Here is a 22,148-nt window from a genome sequence, read left to right on the forward strand (position 1 = left end):
ATATATATATATATATATATATATACAGGGTGATCCACGTAAAATGTTACAAGCTAATAACTCTAAACATATTTGTCATATTAAAAAGTTGTTCATGAGAAAGTTTCATATATTCGAGGGGCTTTTCTAACTACGTAAACAAAAATCCACTTCCGTCCCTCCTTGAAGAGAGGCGGGAGGTAACTTCAAAGTTTCAAATAGGACCCCCTATACAGTGTTACATATTTGGATTCTACGGGAAAAAATAAGTAAACTTTGTCTGTAATATTTCTTTGGAAAATGTTCCTGTTAAAAGTTATAAGCATTTAAACTTTAATGTAGAGTGCATTGAAATTAATGATAAATTAAATAAGATTTATAGTTTTTCTGTTTTATTTTATTTTATCAAATGTTTGAACTGTTGACCATTAACATCCCCTTATAGAAATATCATCTACTAAGAATCATTGACAATTACTTATTATCCAGTATTTTTAATACTGAAAATAAGTAATTATCAATGATTCTTAGTATGATATTTCTATAAGGGTCTAAACACTTATTAATTCTTTTTACAAAACTTTGCCTAACTGTAAACAACATTTCTGAGGTCACCTTAGTACAAACTCTACGTATTCTTCGTTTTAAGTCTTCTTTCGTCATAAGTGGTTCAGATGTGACTTCCTCTTTGATATATCCCCATAAAAAATAATCCAAAGGTGTAAGATCAATGAAATGGCTAAAAGTTTAAATGTTTATAACTTTTGATAGGAACATTTTCCAAAGAAATGTTTCAGACAAAGTTTACTTGTTTTTTCTCGTAGAATCCAAATATGTAACATTCTATTTGAAACTTTGAAGTTACTCCCCGCCCTTCTTCAAGGGGGGACGGAAGTGAATTTTTGTTTACGAAGTTAAAAAGGCCCCTCGAATATATGAAACTTTCTCATGAACAACTTTTCAATAGGACATTACTCGCATTAATATTCGGACAGCATAATATTTAAAAATTATTATTCTCTAAACGTAATTTTTGTTAGAATAAGGAGTTCATAGTTTTTCAAAAAATTAAAACACTCATTATAGTTGTCAGAAACATGAATTTTATTTATATAATTTATATAGTTTTGAATATTTAAAAAAAAAAATAAAATTATTCTTGATTCTATTACAGCAAAAGTATTCAGACGTTAACAAAATATAATAATATAAATCCGTACATTAACCAAATAATAATAAATTTAATATTTTGTTGCGTAACCTTTTTGTTTAATAACATGTTGCAAACGTTTGGATATGTTAGAAATAATTTTTGTTAAGTAATCTGATGTAATCTGTGTTTCCATTCTTCTTCTAATCGTAATTTTAGTTCTTCTTTCGATCTTATAGGTGTAGTTCGAATGTTACGATCCAATAAATCCCATAAATTCTCTATTGGATTTAAATCTGGTGATTGTGGTGAAGGATGTAATACTTTTGGGCAATTATATAATAAATATTCTTATACTATTCGTGATTTATATTTCGAATCATTATCTTGATAAAATTTGAAACTGTCTCGTATATTCATATTGCTAGCACTTTTTATTAAATTGTTTTTTAGAATACTTAAATATTTATTTTTATCCAGAATTCCATCAATGAAAACTAATTCGCTCTCCTGAAGTTGATATGCAACCCTACACCATTAAACTCCCGCCACCGTGTTTCATTATTGGTCTTAAATTTTTTATTTTCAGTTCTTCATTTGCTTTACGCCATACCATTTTCCGTCCATCAGATCCAAAAATATTAAATTTGCTCTCATTAGCGAATATTACATCATTCCACCATTCTTTAGAAATAAACTCCTTAGCGAAAATTAATATTTTCTTATGATTTATCTCATTTATGAATGGCTTCTTACGAGCAATTCTACCGTTGTAGCCATTTTTCTTCAACGCTCGACGAACTGTATCAGGATGTACCTTCTTGTCAGTCTCTTCATATAATTCTGTAGTCAATTGTGGCCCACTTAAACCAGGATTTTGTTAATTTTTCTAATAATTTTACGTTTATCTCGTAAATCAAGTAATTTTGGACGTCCTTTCTGAAGTATCGATTCAATACGATCTTCCCGAATATATCTTCTTATGATGTCTCCTATCGTACTTTTACTTAAATTTAATAATTCACCAATTTCTCGATATGATTTGCCTTTTTCATAATGATAAATAACAAGCTAAAGTTGATCAAATGAAGTATTTTTGCCTTTGCATCCCATTTTCAGCGTCTGAAAATGGGCGTAGAGAACGTAGTTCTATCTCAAAAATGCAAATCACGCATCGAACCAACGTGAAAATCGGTGTCGGCCAAAACGTATAGCGTGGCTTCTCTCTATATAAAATATACTTAGTGTCCGAATACTTTCGCGATAATAAAATTAAGTATAATTTTATTTGTTGTTTAATATATTCCAAATTAAATCAATGTCATAAATAAAATTTATGTTTCAACTATAATGAATGTTTCAATTTTTAAAAAAACTATAAACTCCTTATTCTAATAAAAACTATGTTTAAAGAGTAATAATTTCTAAAGTATCATGGTGTCTGAATATTAATGCGAGTATATATATATATTTTTTTTTCTAAAAGCGTAGTTTTTCGTGAAAGCAATTGTTTGTTCTATTTAAAAAAATAAATTTAGATTTAAATAAATATATTAAATCTTTTTTTATATAAATTCTTTTCAACTTTCTAGTAGTTCCATATTTCTAGTAGTACACGAACAAACTGTCAGTATTATTTATCTTACTAAAGAACATAATAAATTTCGCTAGAAACAGTTTTTAATAGCATATTTCAGTTCCTAACATATAAATAGCACATACTTGGGAAGAAAAAATGTCTACAGAACAAAATATATTTTTTCGGTGAGTACTAATAACATATTTACTTATATTGATGTACATATTTTTACATAAAGAACAATTTTTTTTAATAAAGATATACATTTTTCTGAAACGGTACTTTTTCGTGAAAGCAACTGTTTGTTTTATTTGAATAAAGGAACTTAAATTTAAATAAATATGTTATTATTGCATAGAGATAATATAATAATTTCTCTTTTCATATAAATTCTTTTCAACTTTACCATGTTTCACTGTTTGCAATAGTTTACCCTGGAAAATAGATTATTAATAAAATTTATTTTGCTGAGGAATATAATAAACGTCGAAACAGTTTTTGATAACACATTTTAGTTCTCGAAATATAATATAAATAGCACATACCAAATAAAATATAAATAACACATATGAAAAGATAGTTAATTATTGCAGAATGTCGATCTGTTTGTCTCGGTTATAAAATTTTATAATAAGTTCTACTATAAAATTCTCTTCGTGTGCCGATCAAATGAATTTTTTTTATTTTTGACATATTTTTACGCTCAGTGTAGAAAAAATTTGGATTCGAGAGAATGAAAGAGGTTCGACTCTGAAATTATTAATTTCTCGATTCTTTTTTCGCGCGATCGACCTCGCGCGACAAACGTAATTCTTATGTATCGCGCGGCTGAGGAAAAAAAGAGACCTGTAATTAACGGCATCGTCGGATAAGTCGAGACTTGTCGGGAGATTACGCACGGCGACTCCACTTTGTAGACCGCGGTACACTTTTATGAAGTGCTCGGGAATGATATTAAGAGTATCTCACGGTAACGTATGTGTTCGCTCTAAAACCGCATTTTACGATCATAACTCCTAGGGGTAGGAAAAAAAAATCTAAATACTTGCGTACCTGTCCATAAAGTGGGGGACGTGGGGAGAACGCGTGCGTAATTCCAACCGCAAGGACGCGAGAGGCTCAGAGGCGTAGGTAAGGCTCTTTTTAGAGCGAATTAAATCGCTCTCGGAGAGAACTCGTCGCGTTCGACGCGATGATTGAGAGATGATGATCCAGCCGAGAGTGCTCTGCGGTTGCTGTGTTCGCGATCGCGAATTAGCGCAACGAAAACATCAGGAAAGTGATGCCCACATCGTGGATACACGGTTCGGTTAACTCTCACGGCGATTAGAAATCCTAGGAAAATCGCTTCTATTCCACTTCTCTCGTGCGCCGATGTTTCGTCATTTCTAATACTGCACACAGAAAAATAGATACTGCGTCCGAGCAAATGTTACTCGTCTCAAGTACTTCGTACTTTTATACAGGGAATGTGTTTTGAATAAATTGAATAACTTATGATAGATTTGCGTATACACAGAGTGTCCCAGAGTGTCTCCTCTGCAATTTTTGTGGGAACATAGAACGGATTGAAGTGAACATAAAAGTTCTATACCGTTTTGCCATATTCGCAATAATAGTCGAGATGTTAATTAAAGAAGATTGATGAATGAATGAAAATTATTACATGATTGTGCCCGTAATGCACAAATCTTCTTTAATTAATACTTAAAAATCTATGTGGTCAGTTGCAAAATGATAGAGGACTTTTTTGTCCAGTTTGATCTAATGTATAAGTGTCCAATAACAAACGGCGCCACTATAGCTTATCTATCATATCGCGCGTGATCATTCACCAATCTTTTTTAATTAATATCTCGAAATTTATTGCGAATATCGCAAAACAGTATAGGATTTTTATATTCATCTCAATTCGTTCTACGTTCCCATAAAAATTATGGAGGACAGCTTAGAATATGAGTCTGTATATACGCAAATCTATCATAAGTTCATCATAAGTTATCAAATTTATTCAAAATACATTCTAAATCCCAGCAAATTTAGCATTTCAAGATTACTAGGACTTCTGTTTTCTCCTCGACTTTTGACTTACGACATTAGAAACGTGAAAATATATGTTCAAAATTCTTGCACTATACGTTAACCGTTTAAGTCATAGTGTATCATATATGCTTTTTTAAAGCAGTTTTTACGAGTTTAAACTAATTTGTAGAGACTTCGAGGAGGTAAATGCGTATTTATTATGAAGCTTAGATGTTCCTCTAACAGAATCATCTACAAAGAACATTAAATTTTGCAAATTTAATTATTCATAAACAAATTAATGTAAAAAATGTATTTTTTAAAATTTATTTGCCAAAAATATTGCAAAGGAAATCTATGGAAAAAATGACTTGGTTGATGCTTTTTGAGCTGTAGATGATGACGCAACTTCGAAAATTTCAAAATTCAACATGTTAAAATGCAACGAGCTAAAATGCTAACAATCGGGATAAGTTATATTTCTTTCCGTACATGAATGAAGTTGAGTCTGTGAATAGCTTGAATTTCTAAAAAATGATTTTGAATTCGTGATCAGCGACGCCAAAAACCCTCGGATACCAATTTTCATGGAAATCGAAGAAGTTTTAAAATTGTCCACCATATCGGGTCCATCATCTTGAATTTTCAAAAACTGACTTCAAATTCGTAATTATCGATCCCAAAAACCCCCTAGATATCGATTGAAAAAAGGAAAAAGTTGTGCAGAAAAATTCATGACTTAAAGAGTAAAAGACTTAAAGAGGATAAGTTAAAATAAAATAATACGTAATAAAATCACAATCGATCGGTCAAATCTGTGAAAATAGTTTGAAGAGAAATTTCTGGTTAATTTGAACAGAATTTTGTTTAACCTCAATTGGAATTCTCTGATTCGTTCATGTCACACCAGAAATCTGGTTAATCCAATCAAACATTTTTTTCCTTTTCCGCGTATTATTTCAAAAATACTTTTCCGCGTATTATTTCAAAAATACTTAAAAAAAAAGAAATAAATTAAGTAATCGTTTTCTATTAGAACGGTAGAATTATATTTTTCTGTGCGTAGTAACACATTAGTTTTCCATAATAAGTCAGTGCACTCAATCTGTAGCTTTTAATGACAATATCGTTATCGTTAAACGTCGTTGCGCAGCTATTATATCTGCGCAATGACGCGTAACGCATACACAGTTATAACGTGTGCGTTAGAAAATTACAGAAAATTATGGAACCCGTAGAGGCACACATAGCGGACATTAAATATGCCTTTATGATTGAACTGAAACGAGTTTATACGTGACGTCCATAGAAGCATTAAGCTTAGAATTAAAAAGGCACATCACTGCATGCGCTTTCCAGTAAACACCAGCTATAACAGTAACATCAATGTTATCATTTCTCAATCAACGTTACGCAATGGTTACGTGCAACGCATATTCTATTGCACTTGCATTATTCAGTGAGAAATTATAACATTAATGTAATATTACTATTGATTGGCGTTTATTGGGTTACGGAATAACATTAATGTAATATTACTATTGATTGGCGTTTATTGGGTTACGGAATAAGGTCCCAAGTATTGAACGTTGCTGTTTGAAAGTTGGAACCTGGGCAATCAAACAGAGCGAGCCAAACATCGAAATCGATCGAGTTAATATCTAATTTAGAAATTCAAGTTAACTAATAGCCGATCTATACTGAGAGAAAAATATAATTGCTTTCAACGTCAACTATACTTTTTGTGATTTTAACCAGAAAAATAATTAGAAGAACCGTCTTTCTAATAATACTTACTAAAACAATGGTTTTTCTAACTATTTTTGTGCTTAAAATAAAAAAAGAGTATAGTTGACGCCAAAGGCAACTATATTTTTCTCTCAGTGTAACGAACACTTACCTACAAGTTTTTGCCGCGTGGAAAAAAAGATTTAGTTGCAGCAGCAACAATTACTGTTCCGATATTCACTATTAGTACTGAAAATGTATAGTTTATATCATGTATATCGCACTGAGAAAAAAAACGGTTGGATTGATAAAATCGGCGGTCACCGACCATCAAAGAAATATTGTATCAATTCAACAAAATACAATGTTAATGCAATCACTATATCAACGCAACTTATTGTTGCATTAACATTGTATTTTGTTGAATTGATCCAATATTTCTTTGATGGCCGATGACCGCCGATTGTGTCAATTCAACCGCTTTTTTTTCTCAGTGTGTAGATTTTCAGTACTGACAGTGAATTTCGGGACACAGCCTTGTGTGGCTAAATCTTGTTGCAACATATAAATATCTAAAAATGTAACTGGTAGTGAGCATATATTTAGCTATGAAAACCGATATATTAGCAAAAGTTTTGATTACGTCAGCAAATTTCTAGTTACAGTAACAAATGCATTTTCAAACAAACTATGACTAGCTGCGGTAAAGGAATTTTTTTTTTCGTGCGGTATTCCGCTCTTTCCGCAGTTTCCAGAAGTGTTGCCCAACCCGTACGAGTGTAGAATCAATCTTTAATAACGCGTCAATTATCCTCGCCGGTGCGAACGACTCAATAATCCACGTGCCGGCCGATCGAGCGTAATCGTAATCGTGAGCGTAAATTACATGAAAAGCACGAAGATCTCTCTCTCTCTCTCTCTCTCTCTCTCTCGCGTCCGTTACGCCATTGATAGAAGGAGCATAGGCAAGCTAAGCCGTATGTGGTACGACGCGTGTCTTTGGCCATCTCGATATCGTATCGCGAACCATATCGAGGTGGTCGTAACCGCAGGCCCGCGTGCCACCGCCGGCCTTCGGCTTCCACGCAGAGAAAGAGCTTCTCGATGAATTATTGCGCTACGCGTCTACAGGGTATCTGAGGCAAAGTGTTTCGCACCTCATATACACGTACATTGAAAAAAAGATGCTACTTTGATATGTAATTATTAATGTAATTGTTACTAAATGTATTTAGTAATTTAATAATTGTTAATGTCATTGTTACTAAATTTATTTAGTTAGAGAATTTATGTAAAAATTCGATGACTGATATCAAATATGATAATGATAGCCAAATACATAGTAGATGTACAAAGGACCTTTAATTATAGTCAAATGGACTAAAGATTTCAGAGATAGCTACCAAATATTTAACAACTGGTATTTGGTTACTATTATTTGATCTATATTATGAAATCATTTAATTCTGTTTGACGAAATATTTGATAACTATTAATATTTATCTTGTTAAAGTAAGAAAATATTTGACTGTCAACTGTATTTTTATATTAATATTATATTAATATATATTATCTATTGATATTTATCGCATATCGACTATTATTGAGTTTTTCTCCAATATTTGCTAGTAAATATAACATTGCCACGTTTCTTGAAAGTTATGATGTTATATTATAAACGCAGGAATACAAAGATATTGTCGTAGTTCATAGGATTAATCAATTTCTGTCCCATCATGAGGTAAAGCAGGCGAACGAGAAAAAGGATAAGTAATCGCTACAGGAATCAAATAAAACCACAGGATTTCCCGTATAAAGTGATAAAAAACGTCAATATAAAAAATGAAAAATATAGATGTCTTAAAATAGAGTTTAAAAAATACAATGAGGTTTTTTTAATTAAAAAAAAATACCTAAAACAACTTTCATTGGACAAACTTTAGTAATAGTTACTAAATATCTCATTTTCTGCTACCAAGATTTGTTATTAACTTCCAGAATCTAGTTTGATGACCTAAATATGTGGTTTAAGCAACTAAATCTTGGTTCTGAGAACTATACATTTACTTATAATAATCATATAACTAAATTATTTCCTAATTATTACCTTATGTTTGGTCCGTATTATTTGACTAATTTAGTAACAACCGAATAATTTAGTAACAACTATCAAATTTTGGTACTTGTTACAAAACAAAATCTTTCTTTTAGTGTAGATTGGATCAAACTGAACATAAAATTTTTCTCACTATTTTGTACACGTAAAATTTTGAGTTATTAATTAATCTTCAAGAGAGCGGCCGGTAATGAATGGCACATTATAAACTTGTTATTTATTTGTTATAAAATTGTAATATAAAATTGTAAAATTGTAAAAATTGTAAAACAAAAAAAAACATAGAAAGAAGTAAGACATATTTGTAATAAAGTTTAATATTGAAATTATATGCTCACGGAGAAAAATAATTTGCTGGCCTACTAAATTTTCTGCTGGTCTACCAAAATCTTTTCGTTATTATATGGACAGCAAAAAGATTAGCTATAGATTTGCTAAGAGTACTAATCATTATTTGCTGGATATAATTTGCTGAATCTACAAATTATTTTGCTATAAGAACCATGATGAATTTATATAAGAAGTTGCAGTTTTACTCAGATAGTAAATAAATTTGTTAAGGATACATTAATTAATACATTAATTTGCTAAGGATTTTACATCAATAGCAAATTAACGTGATTTTTAGGACAAATACACTCAACAAATTTTTTCTATCCTAGCAACGAAACTACTTCTGCTCTGATAACGAATAATTTGTAAAATTAGTTACGTCAACTAAATTTTTTTGATGTCACTACGAATATGCAGTAGCAACGACGATTTTGCTAAAAGAGCAAAATTATTTTTCTCCATGCTTGTACGAGACTAAGTCAAACTGAAAAAACAAGTTCTACATCAATTTGTAAAGAATCACCTAGACTTCTGAATTAATTCTTCTTTATTAATTTAAGAAAATTAGCGAATAATTATGCACGATCGTTCATCGATCTTCTTAAATTAATAACTAAAAATTTATGTGGTTATTTGCGAAATAGTTCAAGACATTTTTGTTTGGTTTGATATCTACAATTGAAAATGTGAAAACACATCTACAATTTAATCTATAAAGACACGCACACACATACACGTACACACGATGGCAGGCATCGCTATCACAATTCATTTGTCGTATCGCACGTGATTACTCGCCAATTTTCTTTAATTAATAACTCAAAATTTCACGTAGTTGCTTGCAAAATGGTAGAAGAATTTTGTGTTCAGTTTGACTTAGTCTACATGTAAGGGAGAGTAGGGTGAATAGTGACGGATTTTTTCTCCCTCGTGTAAGCTATTTTCAAGTTTTCGAGTTCGGATATTTTACTAAAACGATACTTTCCATCTTTAATTATACGAAAAACTTAAATACAAGATCCATAAGTCATATAGAATAACTAGATTTTCATAGAAACTAAAATCTGCATTTTGTCACTATTTGCCCCAGCGTGAGGCAAATGAACTTCTGAATCCTGAACTTCCATCCAGTCTCTCTTTTTACGATGTATGACTAACTAAAAATTGAAATATAATTTTTTTATTGCCATATATAAGAATTTTATTAAAACAAATGATGTATAAAATTTAATTTTGATAAAATAATATGATGTGCTTTTGGAAAGTGATTTTTCAAATTACTTATTAATATTTTGTGTATTTAAACCTAGTTTAATGGCATTTAAGTTACACCCAACAAAATAAATGGGAAGAAATGCAATTCAACTAACACTGAATAAGTAACACTATTTAAAATTTGTCACTCTTTGCCCTAAGAATTGCCTCTTCTTTTAAAACACTTAAAACAATAAACGAATTGATATATACATATAGAGGTTAGATTACACTAGAAGAAACACATATCGTACAACGCTGAACACATAAAATCTCATTTAGAGGTTCGAGAGTCAAAACAATCTAAATAGAAATATCCGAATAAGATTCAGGTTTTTGTTTCACCTTGTCTCACAGGCCAAAATTTTAGGTTTCTTTATTAGCTATGTTTGACTTAGTAGTTTGTTTTTTTTCAAAGATGATTAGATGTTCGAGAACTTACTCTATTGACGGTAGTAGTAGCATAGACGCGGGAAATATAGGAGAAATTTAAACTGTCACTATTTTCCCCCTGTCACTATTTGTCCCCCTCTTCCTTACACAAGATATGAGAGAATTCACATCTTGGTAGGAAAGCAGAAACTGTCGACTACTATCTGACCATCAGCGCGAGTTCTGATTAGCTTCTGCCTTCCTGTTTTTTGTTTTTCTACCAAGGTGTGAATTCTCCCTTAGCCTCAGATATCCTGTATATATGCAGGCTTACGCGTTCCCCACATGCGCGTCGACACAGCGAAAGAATGAAAAAAAGGATGTACGGCTCTATGTCTACGCGCGAGACTGATGTTCCCTCGGCTGAATCGCCTATTACCGCGTTTTTCTGCGTCATCTTGAAAAGAAAACGAGAAAGGATTTGCAAAATGTCAATTGTGACGGTTGCTAAAGGTGATGTTCATTAATCGATCTTATGTTTCAAGAAGTATTGGACATTAATTGATTAAAATTTTCTTTGACTAAAATAACTTACAAATCAATAATCAAAATTATTTTCAATAATCATTATATTGTATACAATTATATAAATAATTTAACTGACTAATGAAATTAATTCTTAATTAATATATAATCAGTGACATCAAAGTTTGATTAATAATTAATTTCATCACCAATTAATGAAATGGTTTGTATTATTTGTATTTATAATATATTTTATATATTAGTATTGATTAATTTTAATTATCGATTTGTCAGTTATTTGAGTCAAAAGAAATTTTAATCGATTAATGCCCAACATTGTTTTCAGATCGTCTTAAGTTTATTTTGATTTTGTTTCTTCGCCGCGGTTATCTTGATTTATGACGTTAGAAGTAAGAAAGTATATGCTCAAAATTCTTCCAAAATAAATAAATTAATCTTCTCATAAAAATCACAAAAATGTAATTTGTTTTTCTTTTGTTTTTGCTATATCGTTTTTATCTCTACACCATTTCATCTTGTTTTTATTATTCTATATTATTTTCTTTATAAGTAAAAGTATATTTTTTTGTTTCTTTTTTGCACAAACGGGATCCTTTTCCATATCTTTCGTAAAATAAATAAACTTAAGACAATTTTTAATATAAGATCGGACTATGAATATCGCTCTGTGGATCAAATTAATGATAAGTGACGAAAAATAAGTTACCTGTTACGCGAAATGCTGTCACGCTGCGTTGTCTTCGCGGAACTTGAATTGCGATGCGATTTATATAGGGTGTTCCAGAACAATTTCCAAAGCTCTCATGGAAACATAGTATAGATTGGGGTGAATAGTTTTATACCGTTTTATGATATTCGCAATAATTATCGAGATATTAATTAAAGAAGATTTGTGAATTACGTGAAATATGGTAAATGAGTTTTTGTGACAACATCTGCCATCATATGCTTCTACGTTAAGTCAAACTGAACAATAAAGTTCTCTACCATTTTCCTAATAATTTTATAGGTTTTTAATTACTAATTAACCCTTATTGTGCACTGTGGTCAAATAGACCCCAGGAAAAATAAATAAATAAAATAAATAAAATAAAGTAAATCTATAAAATAAAATAAAAAATAAAATATAATATAATAAAATAAATCTATATATTTTGGAAAAATTGTTTGCTTTTTTTCACAAAAATTCTAATTTCGATATTCAAAATAAATACCTTTTTTGAAAATCCTGCTATTGTACTAATTTTTTTCTTAAAGAGATATCTTGAGAGTAGTTTCTTAACATTTTATCTTGAAATATAAAAAATTGTATTAGTTATGATTTTTGGAGCAAATTAAGTAATTTTTCGCGTTTTTGGGCTTTCCAATTTTTTTTCTTCATTTAAAATCAAATTTCGTCTAGAAAAATTATTCTATCATATAAAAAGATGTTTGAAGTATATCCTGGCATTTTTTCAAATAAAAAAGAGCGAATAATTTTATTGCAGCAAACATTTTTGTAGTTGAGGTCGCGAAAGACCTCAGTGTGCCCATTATGTGATTCTACTGAAGTGTGCACAATAAGGGTTAAAAAAAATTGGCGAATGATCGCTCACGCGATAATATATTAATATTCTTTAACAACAAATAACAAATAACTAAAAATCTACCAAGTTATTAAGAAAATAGTAGGCGACTTTTTTGTTCAGTTTGACCTAATGTGCAAGTACAGAGCATCAACCGTTACTACAGCTCATTTACCATATCTCGCGTGATCATTCACAAATCTTCTTTAATTAATATCTCAATAATTATTGCGAATATTGCAAATTAGTATAGGATCTTTATATTCACCTTAATCCATATTATGTTTTCACAAGAGCTTCAGAAATTGTTCTGAGACATCCTATATATCAGTTGAAAAAGAGTTTTATTAATTGTAAATTTCTTCAAATATGCGGAACACACTGTTCGTTATATTGATCGAAATTAATCACGAGTTTGTGATCAAGTGTAATTATTCGCAAATATTGTGTAGTAAATTATACGTAATAATATTTATGCGCAGAGACCCGATTATTCAAGCCGACGTTTGTCGGCTTCGTCGGTTGAATTCCTCCTCGCAAAGAGCGACTGAACGACCCGGCGGAAACACCAGGATTTTCCAGCAGACATGATCGAATGATGGAGGTGATTTCGACACGTCGATACGAGGCCCGTCCACCGGCGAACACCCACTCCTCTATTCTCGTGAGTAACATTTTCTCCGACCGCGTGAGCGCATTTTCTCAGGTATTCGCGCGTTTATCCCTCCGGGGTTCGTGCTTCGCGCTACGTCGTGTCCCAGGTTGCCTTGGAAAACTCGACTTACGGGAAACTAACGACACGTGATAGGGGATTCATCGAGTATGATATTCAATGACGTAAAATTTCGCTTTGTAAATAATGTCGCGAACGGTAAGAAATGTTTAATTAGAAAATATTAGGTGTATGCAGAAATTTTAATCTTTTTTTGTAAGTTTTCTCCTCTTATTTTCATAATAATTTTCAACGTAAAATAAAATTCAATCGTCAAACTATTTTCCTTCGCTTTTTATAACCTTTTGCCGTCTCTCAGTAGGGATGGCAAGCGAAACAAAACTTGTGGTCCAAAAATGCAAAATAAATTAGTTCCGTTTCAGGAGACAAAATGCAGAAACGAAACTATATTCAAAACAAAGCAAAACTCACAGATAAAAAATGCGTGGTCTAAAATGTTTGGTCTAGATGTCAAACAAAATAGATTAAAAGTACTTATACGAAGACCTTATTTCCTTTTAATTCTATGATTTTAGTTCTTTTTCCAGAAAAACATTTAAAGAGAAATAGCAGGCTGGACGGCCAGAAAAGTACAAAATTGACAAGAAATAATATTGTTACGCGCGCGGAACGCGGAAATAAGAACACAGGGTTTCGCGGAACAAACAAGAACTCTATTTCTATTTATGTACAAGCGAGCGTTTTTAAAAAGCTGAGAGAAATCGGAGACACGTCCGCCGTCAAGCGCAATTTCTCTCCAACTCCCCGTTGACACTTCGTTGCCGTGACAAAAAGATGATCCGTTGACACTTCGTTGTCGTGACAAACAGCTGATCTGTTGACGCTTCGTTGCCATGACAAACAGCTGATCCGTTGACACTTCGTTGTTGTAGCAAACAGTTGACCGGAGTCGATCGACTCTCGCGGCAGCTGACTCGCGGTCGAGAAATATATCAGGTGGCGCGCGTAACAATATATTCGAATTTTTATAAGGAATAGTGCTATATACTTAAGACTTCTGGCTTCTCACATTGTCTATCTCTTTTTAATGACGTCAGAAGCGAGAAAATACATGCTAAAAATTCTTGCGAAATACGTTGAAAATATATATCCATAAAGTAACATTTGCAACCGATTAAACAAATTTGTAAGATATTCCGTGCACTCCCCTTTTGCTCTAACAATCAATAATTTGTCGTAAATTAACGTGACATACAATTCATCTGCTTAACATATTTCTTCGCCTATTTCTAATCAAGTTAATTTACAATAAATTATTAATTGTTAGAACAAAAAGAGAGAATATCTTACAAATTTGTCGATTGCAAGTGTTACTTTATGGATATATATTTTTATTTCAACGTATTTTGCAAGAATTTTTAGCATGTATTTTCTCGCTTCTGACGTCATTAAAAAGAGATAGACAATGCGAGAGGCCAGGAGCCTTAATGAACGGCAAGTACAAAACATCTTGTATATGTAATCTAATATGTATATGTAACCTGCATGTGATATACATAATAGAAAATATGTACAATAACATATAAAAAATCTTTTCAATATTTTTATTAGCTCGCTCGTAATAAGTTCCTGCCAATTTTGTATTTTTCCAACCTGCTACTCTTAAATGTTTTTCTGAAGACAAAACTAAAATCATTAGAATAAAAAAGAAATAAGATTTTATCGTCGTAATACTTTTTGTTTTGTTTCGTACCGGGAACAAAACTATTCGGTATATAGTTTTGATTCCTGACACAAAACTTTTGTTTTTTATTTTCGTTTTCTTCTGGGGACAAAACTAAACAGACTGCACATGTGTTCAGTTTTGTTCCTGGGGGTCAATCATGAATCTTTTTCTCTAACGTGAACTCGTGAAAAGTGAACATTTCTATACGTTTTTACATTAGAAAATTTTCACGCTAGAGAAAAAGATGCATGATCAACCAGCTGGGTCGAAACTTTTCTCGACTTTTGTTTCACTTGCCATCCCTGTCTCTCAAGTAAATTTTGGGTTTCTTTTCTTGGAGCAAAAAAGAGATATCGGCTTGTGGAGACAAACATACTTAAATTAAAGTATATTAAAGACTAAAACTATTGCATATACCTAATACTTAATTCTGGATTGCCAATGGTAATACATGGAAAAATCTCAGCTTACGTAACTGAATAGAGAGACCAGATAGACCTGAATAGAGAGAAAATTCGGCGCTATGAAATAATGTCTCTGTTACTGCAATCGAAAACATTTGTCTGAACATTCAGTTATAAGTATTCAGGAGGTATTAAGGAAGTTCTAGTTCTATGGTTAATATCAGTATTTTATTAATAAGATAATTTCAAACGATTAAAAAAATAATTTTGTAACAATTTAGTGAGATGATTTGTAAATATCGTAATATATGTAATCATTTTTATTTTAAAAATTATCAAATAATTTAAAAGTGACAAAATAAAAATTCGAAGACACTCATTCGATGTCAATATTGTCAATTGTAAGGACAATATGAATATGAAATATGAACATATGAACATATGAAATATGAACATAAATATGAACATGAAATGTACTTGTTATCATATTTGATAAATAATCGGTTTCATTTAAATCGATTTAAAAATACGTAGATGTTATGTTAAAATAAATAATAAATATAGAAATAAATATAGAAAAATGTCATTATGAAAGGTCATTTCAGATCTGATGCTATAATTTATGCAACGTTATCATGTTTTTACTCATATATTGTCAATTTCAATTCCTGGAATTTTCTCATCGAAAAATCTAATTAAATTCCTTTTTAACCTGATAATATATTTACATGATACTTTATTACAATATAAATATGCTTAAATGCTCATTTTATTATTACGACAGTTTTTTTAAACTTTTGTTTTGTATACAAATACGTCAAATTGGGAGAAATTTATTGTATTATAGTTCTATATATATTTGCACAATATAAGTTTACAGTTAAACATTTCGAGAATGATAGAGTAAAAATTATTGAAATTTTTGTTATTCATTGTTATAGTTTGATTTATTTATGTATTATATACAACATTATAAGTTCGTTTTATATGTATTTGGTCAAATTCTCGAACTTCTTTAAACCTTGATTGTAATAACTCAACACAATTGAGTAGAAACTTCCTTATAAAAAACTTCCTTATAAGAATCTTTCTGTTCCTGCAATCAAGTTTTTTTACCTGGTTTATGTTCTTACGAAGCAACGTAAAATTCAGTTACACCAACGGAATTTTCTTTTTTTATATACAGGAAAAAAATGTCAGTTCGTGTGACTGAATGGAAGAACAGTCGAAAAATTGATTGAGACGAGAAATAATATCTGATAACGAGATCGCACGTACCTGATGTCATGGATTTTGATGATGTTTTTTTGGATTATTCTACAATATTAATATGCATTCTGTGCAAAAGGATTTTTGTCAACATCTTTTTGCTTCGGAGAAAAAAATTTACGGGCGCCTTATAGGCCAAGCATGTGACGAAATTTACAAGTATTTCAGTAGCCGCGACGGTTAAGGCGCGGTGTGGGATCATTTTGTCTCAGATTCAATCCGCGGACCATCCCATTTTTTTTTTTTGATTTATTGTTGTTTTTCTCACTCAAACTGTAGGACAAGAATACAATGAACATAAAAGTACGAAAAAGGAATATTAAACATGATTATAAATGACAAAACATTAAAAAATGTGTTATATAAAATTATGTTAATCTTATGTTTCACTTATATTTGACGCTGTTTTTTCCATCCTCTGAAATTTCATATAGTGTTTGTTTTACTTTATGAATTTCTAACGTAAATTCCAGAGGAAAAGGGAGTAATCCAAGATAGTTTTAAATTCTGCAACGATTGTCTTTATTTAGACGGACCTGAATATCGGAACGGACACGTGAATATAGTTTGATTTGCGTACTCGTGTAAAAAATCTCTAATAATTTTAATGTTAACGAATCGTTTATTTAGTAATATATTTAATTATATCTAGAAATAGTTAGTCGTAGATTTATTATAGGTAGAGTACCGGTTGTTATATTGTTTAAATAAGGGGGTTTAAATACGGGATGCGAGAAATCAGATGCGTTATCGATTTTAACATAATTTTATATAACATATTTTTTAATGTTTTATCACTTATAATCACGTTTAATATATTCCTTTTTTGTATTTTGGTATTTATTGTATCTTTGCCCTACAATCTGAATGAAAGAAAACAATAAAATGAAAAAGAAAATTGGATGGCCCGAGGATTAAACCTGAGCTAAAAATATCATATACCGTGCCTTAACCGCCGCGGCTTCTGAAGTGCTTGTAAATTTCGTCACATGTTTGATCTATAAGGCGCTCGTAAATTACTTTTTTTTTCTCCGAAACAAAGAAATGTTGACAAAAATCCTCTTACACAGGATGTACATTAGTGTTGTAGAACAACCCAAAAAAACATCATCAAAATCCATGACATCAGGTACGTGCGGTCCCCTTGTAAGTAAAAACCTTTTGCAGAAATCTTTCTGGTCCTACGAGTAATTTTCTGTTACCTGGGTATCAGGTAACAGAAAATTCTACACTAACTACATTACATTTTACATTAAAATGTAGTGTGAAAATCCTACATTAGCTACACTAATGGAGTTGTTTTTTCCGTGTAGTAGTAGTAGTAGTAGTTAGTCCATTATTGCTAATGTGACATGATTTTGACTACCTTAACTGTTTTTTCATTTGTAATCTACCTTAACGTCTTTAATTTTTTTTACAGAAGAAAAATAAAGTAACCAATTACACTTTTTTATTAAATTATTTGAAGTGCATATTAAAATGACTAACAGGCAATCTATGGTTAATCAAACGTCTAAATTTGGAAATTTTTCATTTTTTTGTACCATCGTCTTTGATACCGTCATTTTCGACTGGATATCCTCCCGACGCGATATTCGATTAATTATTCACGAGCGATCGCGTTGGACGAATCACCTTGCGACGGATCGCACGTGCGTCTATTCATCGGCTTACTCTCGTCTCGCGCTCTCACTTCGCGTTAACATCCCGATCCTGGGATCGGAATTCGCCAGCTGGGTGATGTCGGTCAGGAGTTTAGTCGCGTGTAACGCGGACTAAGAAAGCGGTTACGGCAAAGTTATTCGCGGTGGACGTATTCCTCGCGATACGTAACGCTCTCCCCCGAGAATGTCCTCACAATCGAATGGAATCGCTCCTCATTCCTCCGTCGACGACGACGACGGCGCTTTCCTGCTCGTGAGCGAGGATTTACATGCGTATTGTTTCCTTTTTCAGGTTGATCCTGAGAACTCCGTGGCATTAGTCAAAGAAGGTAAATTAAATTCCTCGGTAATCCGCGCGGCCGGTCCTGTACCGTCGCACGCGTGTAAACCGAAAATTTATTAGGACTGTACCGTTAACACACCGACATTACTCAGAAAGTCGGAAAGTCAGTGAAAACGGCGAAGGTATCGACTGCCAGACACGAATGCCAGATAGCGAAGAGATAAAAACTGATTCACTTTGGACATTTTTGTTCTGAAAGCTTTGCTTGTTCTTTTTTCAGCATGTTATGACCAAACAAAGGTAGAGTGACTATCAGCACGAAATAGTCCAAAGTACGAACTCAGCCAAAGAAGCGAAGAGATAACTAACAGATAAAGAAACGAGGAGATACCTTAGATAGCATAGATGTCCCAAAATCATTCTAATCATACCCAAGATGTCCTGGAAAGTGTCCTAAGACGACCTGAATGATCTTAGAACATGTTATGTTATCTAAAACATTAAGAGGCTTTTTACCGAGCGGCCTGTGGCCGCTCGAAAGAGATTATTTTTAGAAATTTCTTCTAGAAAAACGTGTCGATTTATATACGGAAAAAAAGATATGGACAACTAAACATAATTTGCTGTGTTAGCCACTTTTTCTTTGCTGCAGAAACCAATTTCCTTGCTAAGATAACAGGAAAATCTGTTCCTGCAACAAAAAAAGTAAAGCAGTAAATTATGTTTTGTCCATCTGTAGCAAATTTGCTATGTTAGCCACTTTTCTTGCTATACGAGCATATTTTCTTGTTATTATAGCAAGGAAATAGATTTCTGCAGCAAAGGAAAAGAAGCTAATACAGCGAATTATGTTTAACTGCCCATATATAACAAATTAGTTTGCTGCTGCAGCAAATCCTTTTTTTCGTGTAACTTGGCACATTTATTGTATAAATATAAAGGAATATTAAAAATATATAATGATTGTTGGAAACAAAATTTTTTTCACCTAAGAATGTTGTATCTAAAATTTTAAATGCGTTTCTCTCAAATCACGTTTTTAAGTTCGGCGTGCAAGATTTCTCCAGGACTATTGAGTCGATTGACTTCCAACTTTCCACATATCTTTAATGCATTTATATCGAACGCATATAGACCATATTTCTTGAAATTTCTAAATTTAACATATTTTCCGTTATGTAAAATGTTGCTTTTTTCGGTGAGAAAAACGCAACGTCCACTTTGCAGCGACGATATTCTGTTAATTTTTATTTTTTCGTAAAAATAAAATCATGGTTTAATAGTCTTCCAAAAATCTTGCACGCCAAAACTTTAAACTTTAAACGCTTTCTTCGAAACTATGTTTTTGAAATTAGCCTGCAAGATTTCTCGAAGACTATGAAACTGAAATCAACTTCAAACTTTACATGTATCTTCAATGCATGTATATCGAGGATGTATAACTTGAACTTTCTGAGATTTTAAAATTCAATATCTTTTCCTGTTATATGAAAAGTTGTGAACGAGAAAAGTTCGCTTTCCGTCGACGCCATTTCGTTAATTTTAAATTTTTCGTAAAATCCGTTTTACATACTTTCAATATTTATTGAAGACAATCGACTTGATAGTCTTCGGGAAATTTTGCACACGCACCAAAGTTGAAAATGCATTTAAAGTTTTATATTTTCGAATAACCATTATATTTTTTTAAATATTCTTTTATACTTATATGATAAATTTTCCAAATTACAAATCGATTCGTTGCGAAGTTTCCCCAGAAACAATTCTTGAATATAGCTTATTTTTCCGAATCTCCCAAGGTATAAAAGGCCCCTTAAAGTTGCTCACTAATTCGTTTGCATCGCGCGATAGGGAAATATCTCTCTTACTTCAGTTTTTGGCGAGTTTAAGGAGTTTATTCACCAGGTATGTATTTTCAAGACTTCAGGAACGTATTTTCAGTGGCACATCAAGGAAACTACTGACAAACTCACTGTTTATCGAAAATTACCTTTTTATATATTTATTTCACTATCTAAATAATAAATGTTTACCTGAAACTAATTTCATAATATTACTTTGCCACGTTTTACTCAAAAAATAAAGCAGCAGTTTTCTAGCCTACAATCGATCATTACACAAAATACTACTTGGGTTGTAATATTTAAAAAAAAAAACGGTGTAGTAAATAAATTATTCTTCCTTTTGTATCGTGTTTCTTAATATTTAATGGTAATTTATAACGGTAAATTTTTTATGTGGATATATTCACATAATAAAATACTATAGTATCATTTTTCATGAAGTTTTCTTTTAGGACTATGAAACACAGAAAAACTTAACCCTCTACTGCGACTCTGAAGTCATAATCTAGTTTTCATCATTATCTATCATATTAAGATTCCTGGTCCCTTGCATTGTCTACAGAAAAACTTAACCCTCTACTGCGACTCTGAAGTCACAATCCAGTTTTCATCATTATCTGGCTCCTTGCATTGTCTATCTCTTTTTTAATGACGTCAGAAGCGAGAAAATGTATGTTAAAAATTCTTACGAAATACGTTAAAATAAAGATATATATCCATAAAGTAACATTGCAATCGATTAAACAAATTTGTAAAATATTCCGTGCACTCCTCTTTTGCTCTAACAATCAATAATTTGTCGTAAATTAACGTGACATACAATTCATCTTCTTAACCTATTTTTTCGTCTATTTCTATTCAGATTAATTTACAATAAATTATTGATTATTAGAGTAAAAGGGGAGTGCACGGAATATCTTACAAATTTGTTTAATCGATTGCAAGTGTTACTTTATGGATATATATTTTTATTTTTTCAACGTATTTCGCAAGAATTTTTAGCATTCATTTTCTCGCTTCTGGCGTCACTAAAAAGAGATAGACAATGCGAGGGGCCAGGAGCCTTAACATCATTATTTATCTTCAATATGAATGTTGTTCCTGATCGATATGACGTAAAAGTCACAATATGGCTGCCTTTTTTTAGTATGTTGATAACAATAGTAACTGCTCAATGTATGTTGATAACAATAGTAACTGCTCAATGCTCGGAGTTACAAACGAAAAATGTTTTAAACATGAAAAATTAATTTGGGCAGTAAAGGATTAAGCAGTAAGCAATTTGGCTAATTATAGTTGCTGATTCTTAGAATCGTCAGAAGAATCATTGATTGTGATTGGTCAATTTGCTTATTGTTTACGTTTTATTGTTAAAATTTTTCTGTGTACCATGCTCCCCCCCCCTTACATTGGAATGAAGATCATCTATATTGCTTCTAACGTAAGGTTACATGTGCAAAATTGCGATATTCAATATTAAATTTTTTATAAACGATGGAGACAAATCGCAATGAGATTAACTACAAATGCGTTTTACCGCGATAAATGTTATGTTAAATTTTTTGTCTAATTTTAAGCACTTTTTCGTTCAAGTGAATAAACTCCTTAAATTGCAGTCGCGTATTCGGATCGCGCGAATGA

At 31.6% G+C, this 22,148-nt stretch overlaps 1 protein-coding gene across 3 annotated transcripts in view; it reads left to right on the plus strand.

Annotated features, from left to right (window-relative positions):
• LOC116847352 (serine/arginine repetitive matrix protein 1) overlaps positions 1-22,148 on the plus strand; it is a 47,307-nt gene that overhangs the window by 3,657 nt on the left and 21,502 nt on the right. For all 3 annotated transcript variants that reach the window (XM_032822277.1, XM_032822276.1, XM_032822275.1), the window contains exons 2-3: positions 13,127-13,308; positions 18,673-18,709. In XM_032822277.1, the coding sequence (XP_032678168.1) occupies positions 13,240-13,308; positions 18,673-18,709 (106 nt within the window). In that variant the 5' untranslated portion in view covers positions 13,127-13,239. The remainder of the gene's footprint in view (positions 1-13,126; positions 13,309-18,672; positions 18,710-22,148) is intronic.

This window comes from Odontomachus brunneus, unplaced genomic scaffold (genome assembly GCF_010583005.1).
Source record: "Odontomachus brunneus isolate Ranch 3 - 2012 unplaced genomic scaffold, Obru_v1 Obru_scaffold_077, whole genome shotgun sequence".
NCBI lineage: Eukaryota > Metazoa > Arthropoda > Insecta > Hymenoptera > Formicidae > Odontomachus > Odontomachus brunneus.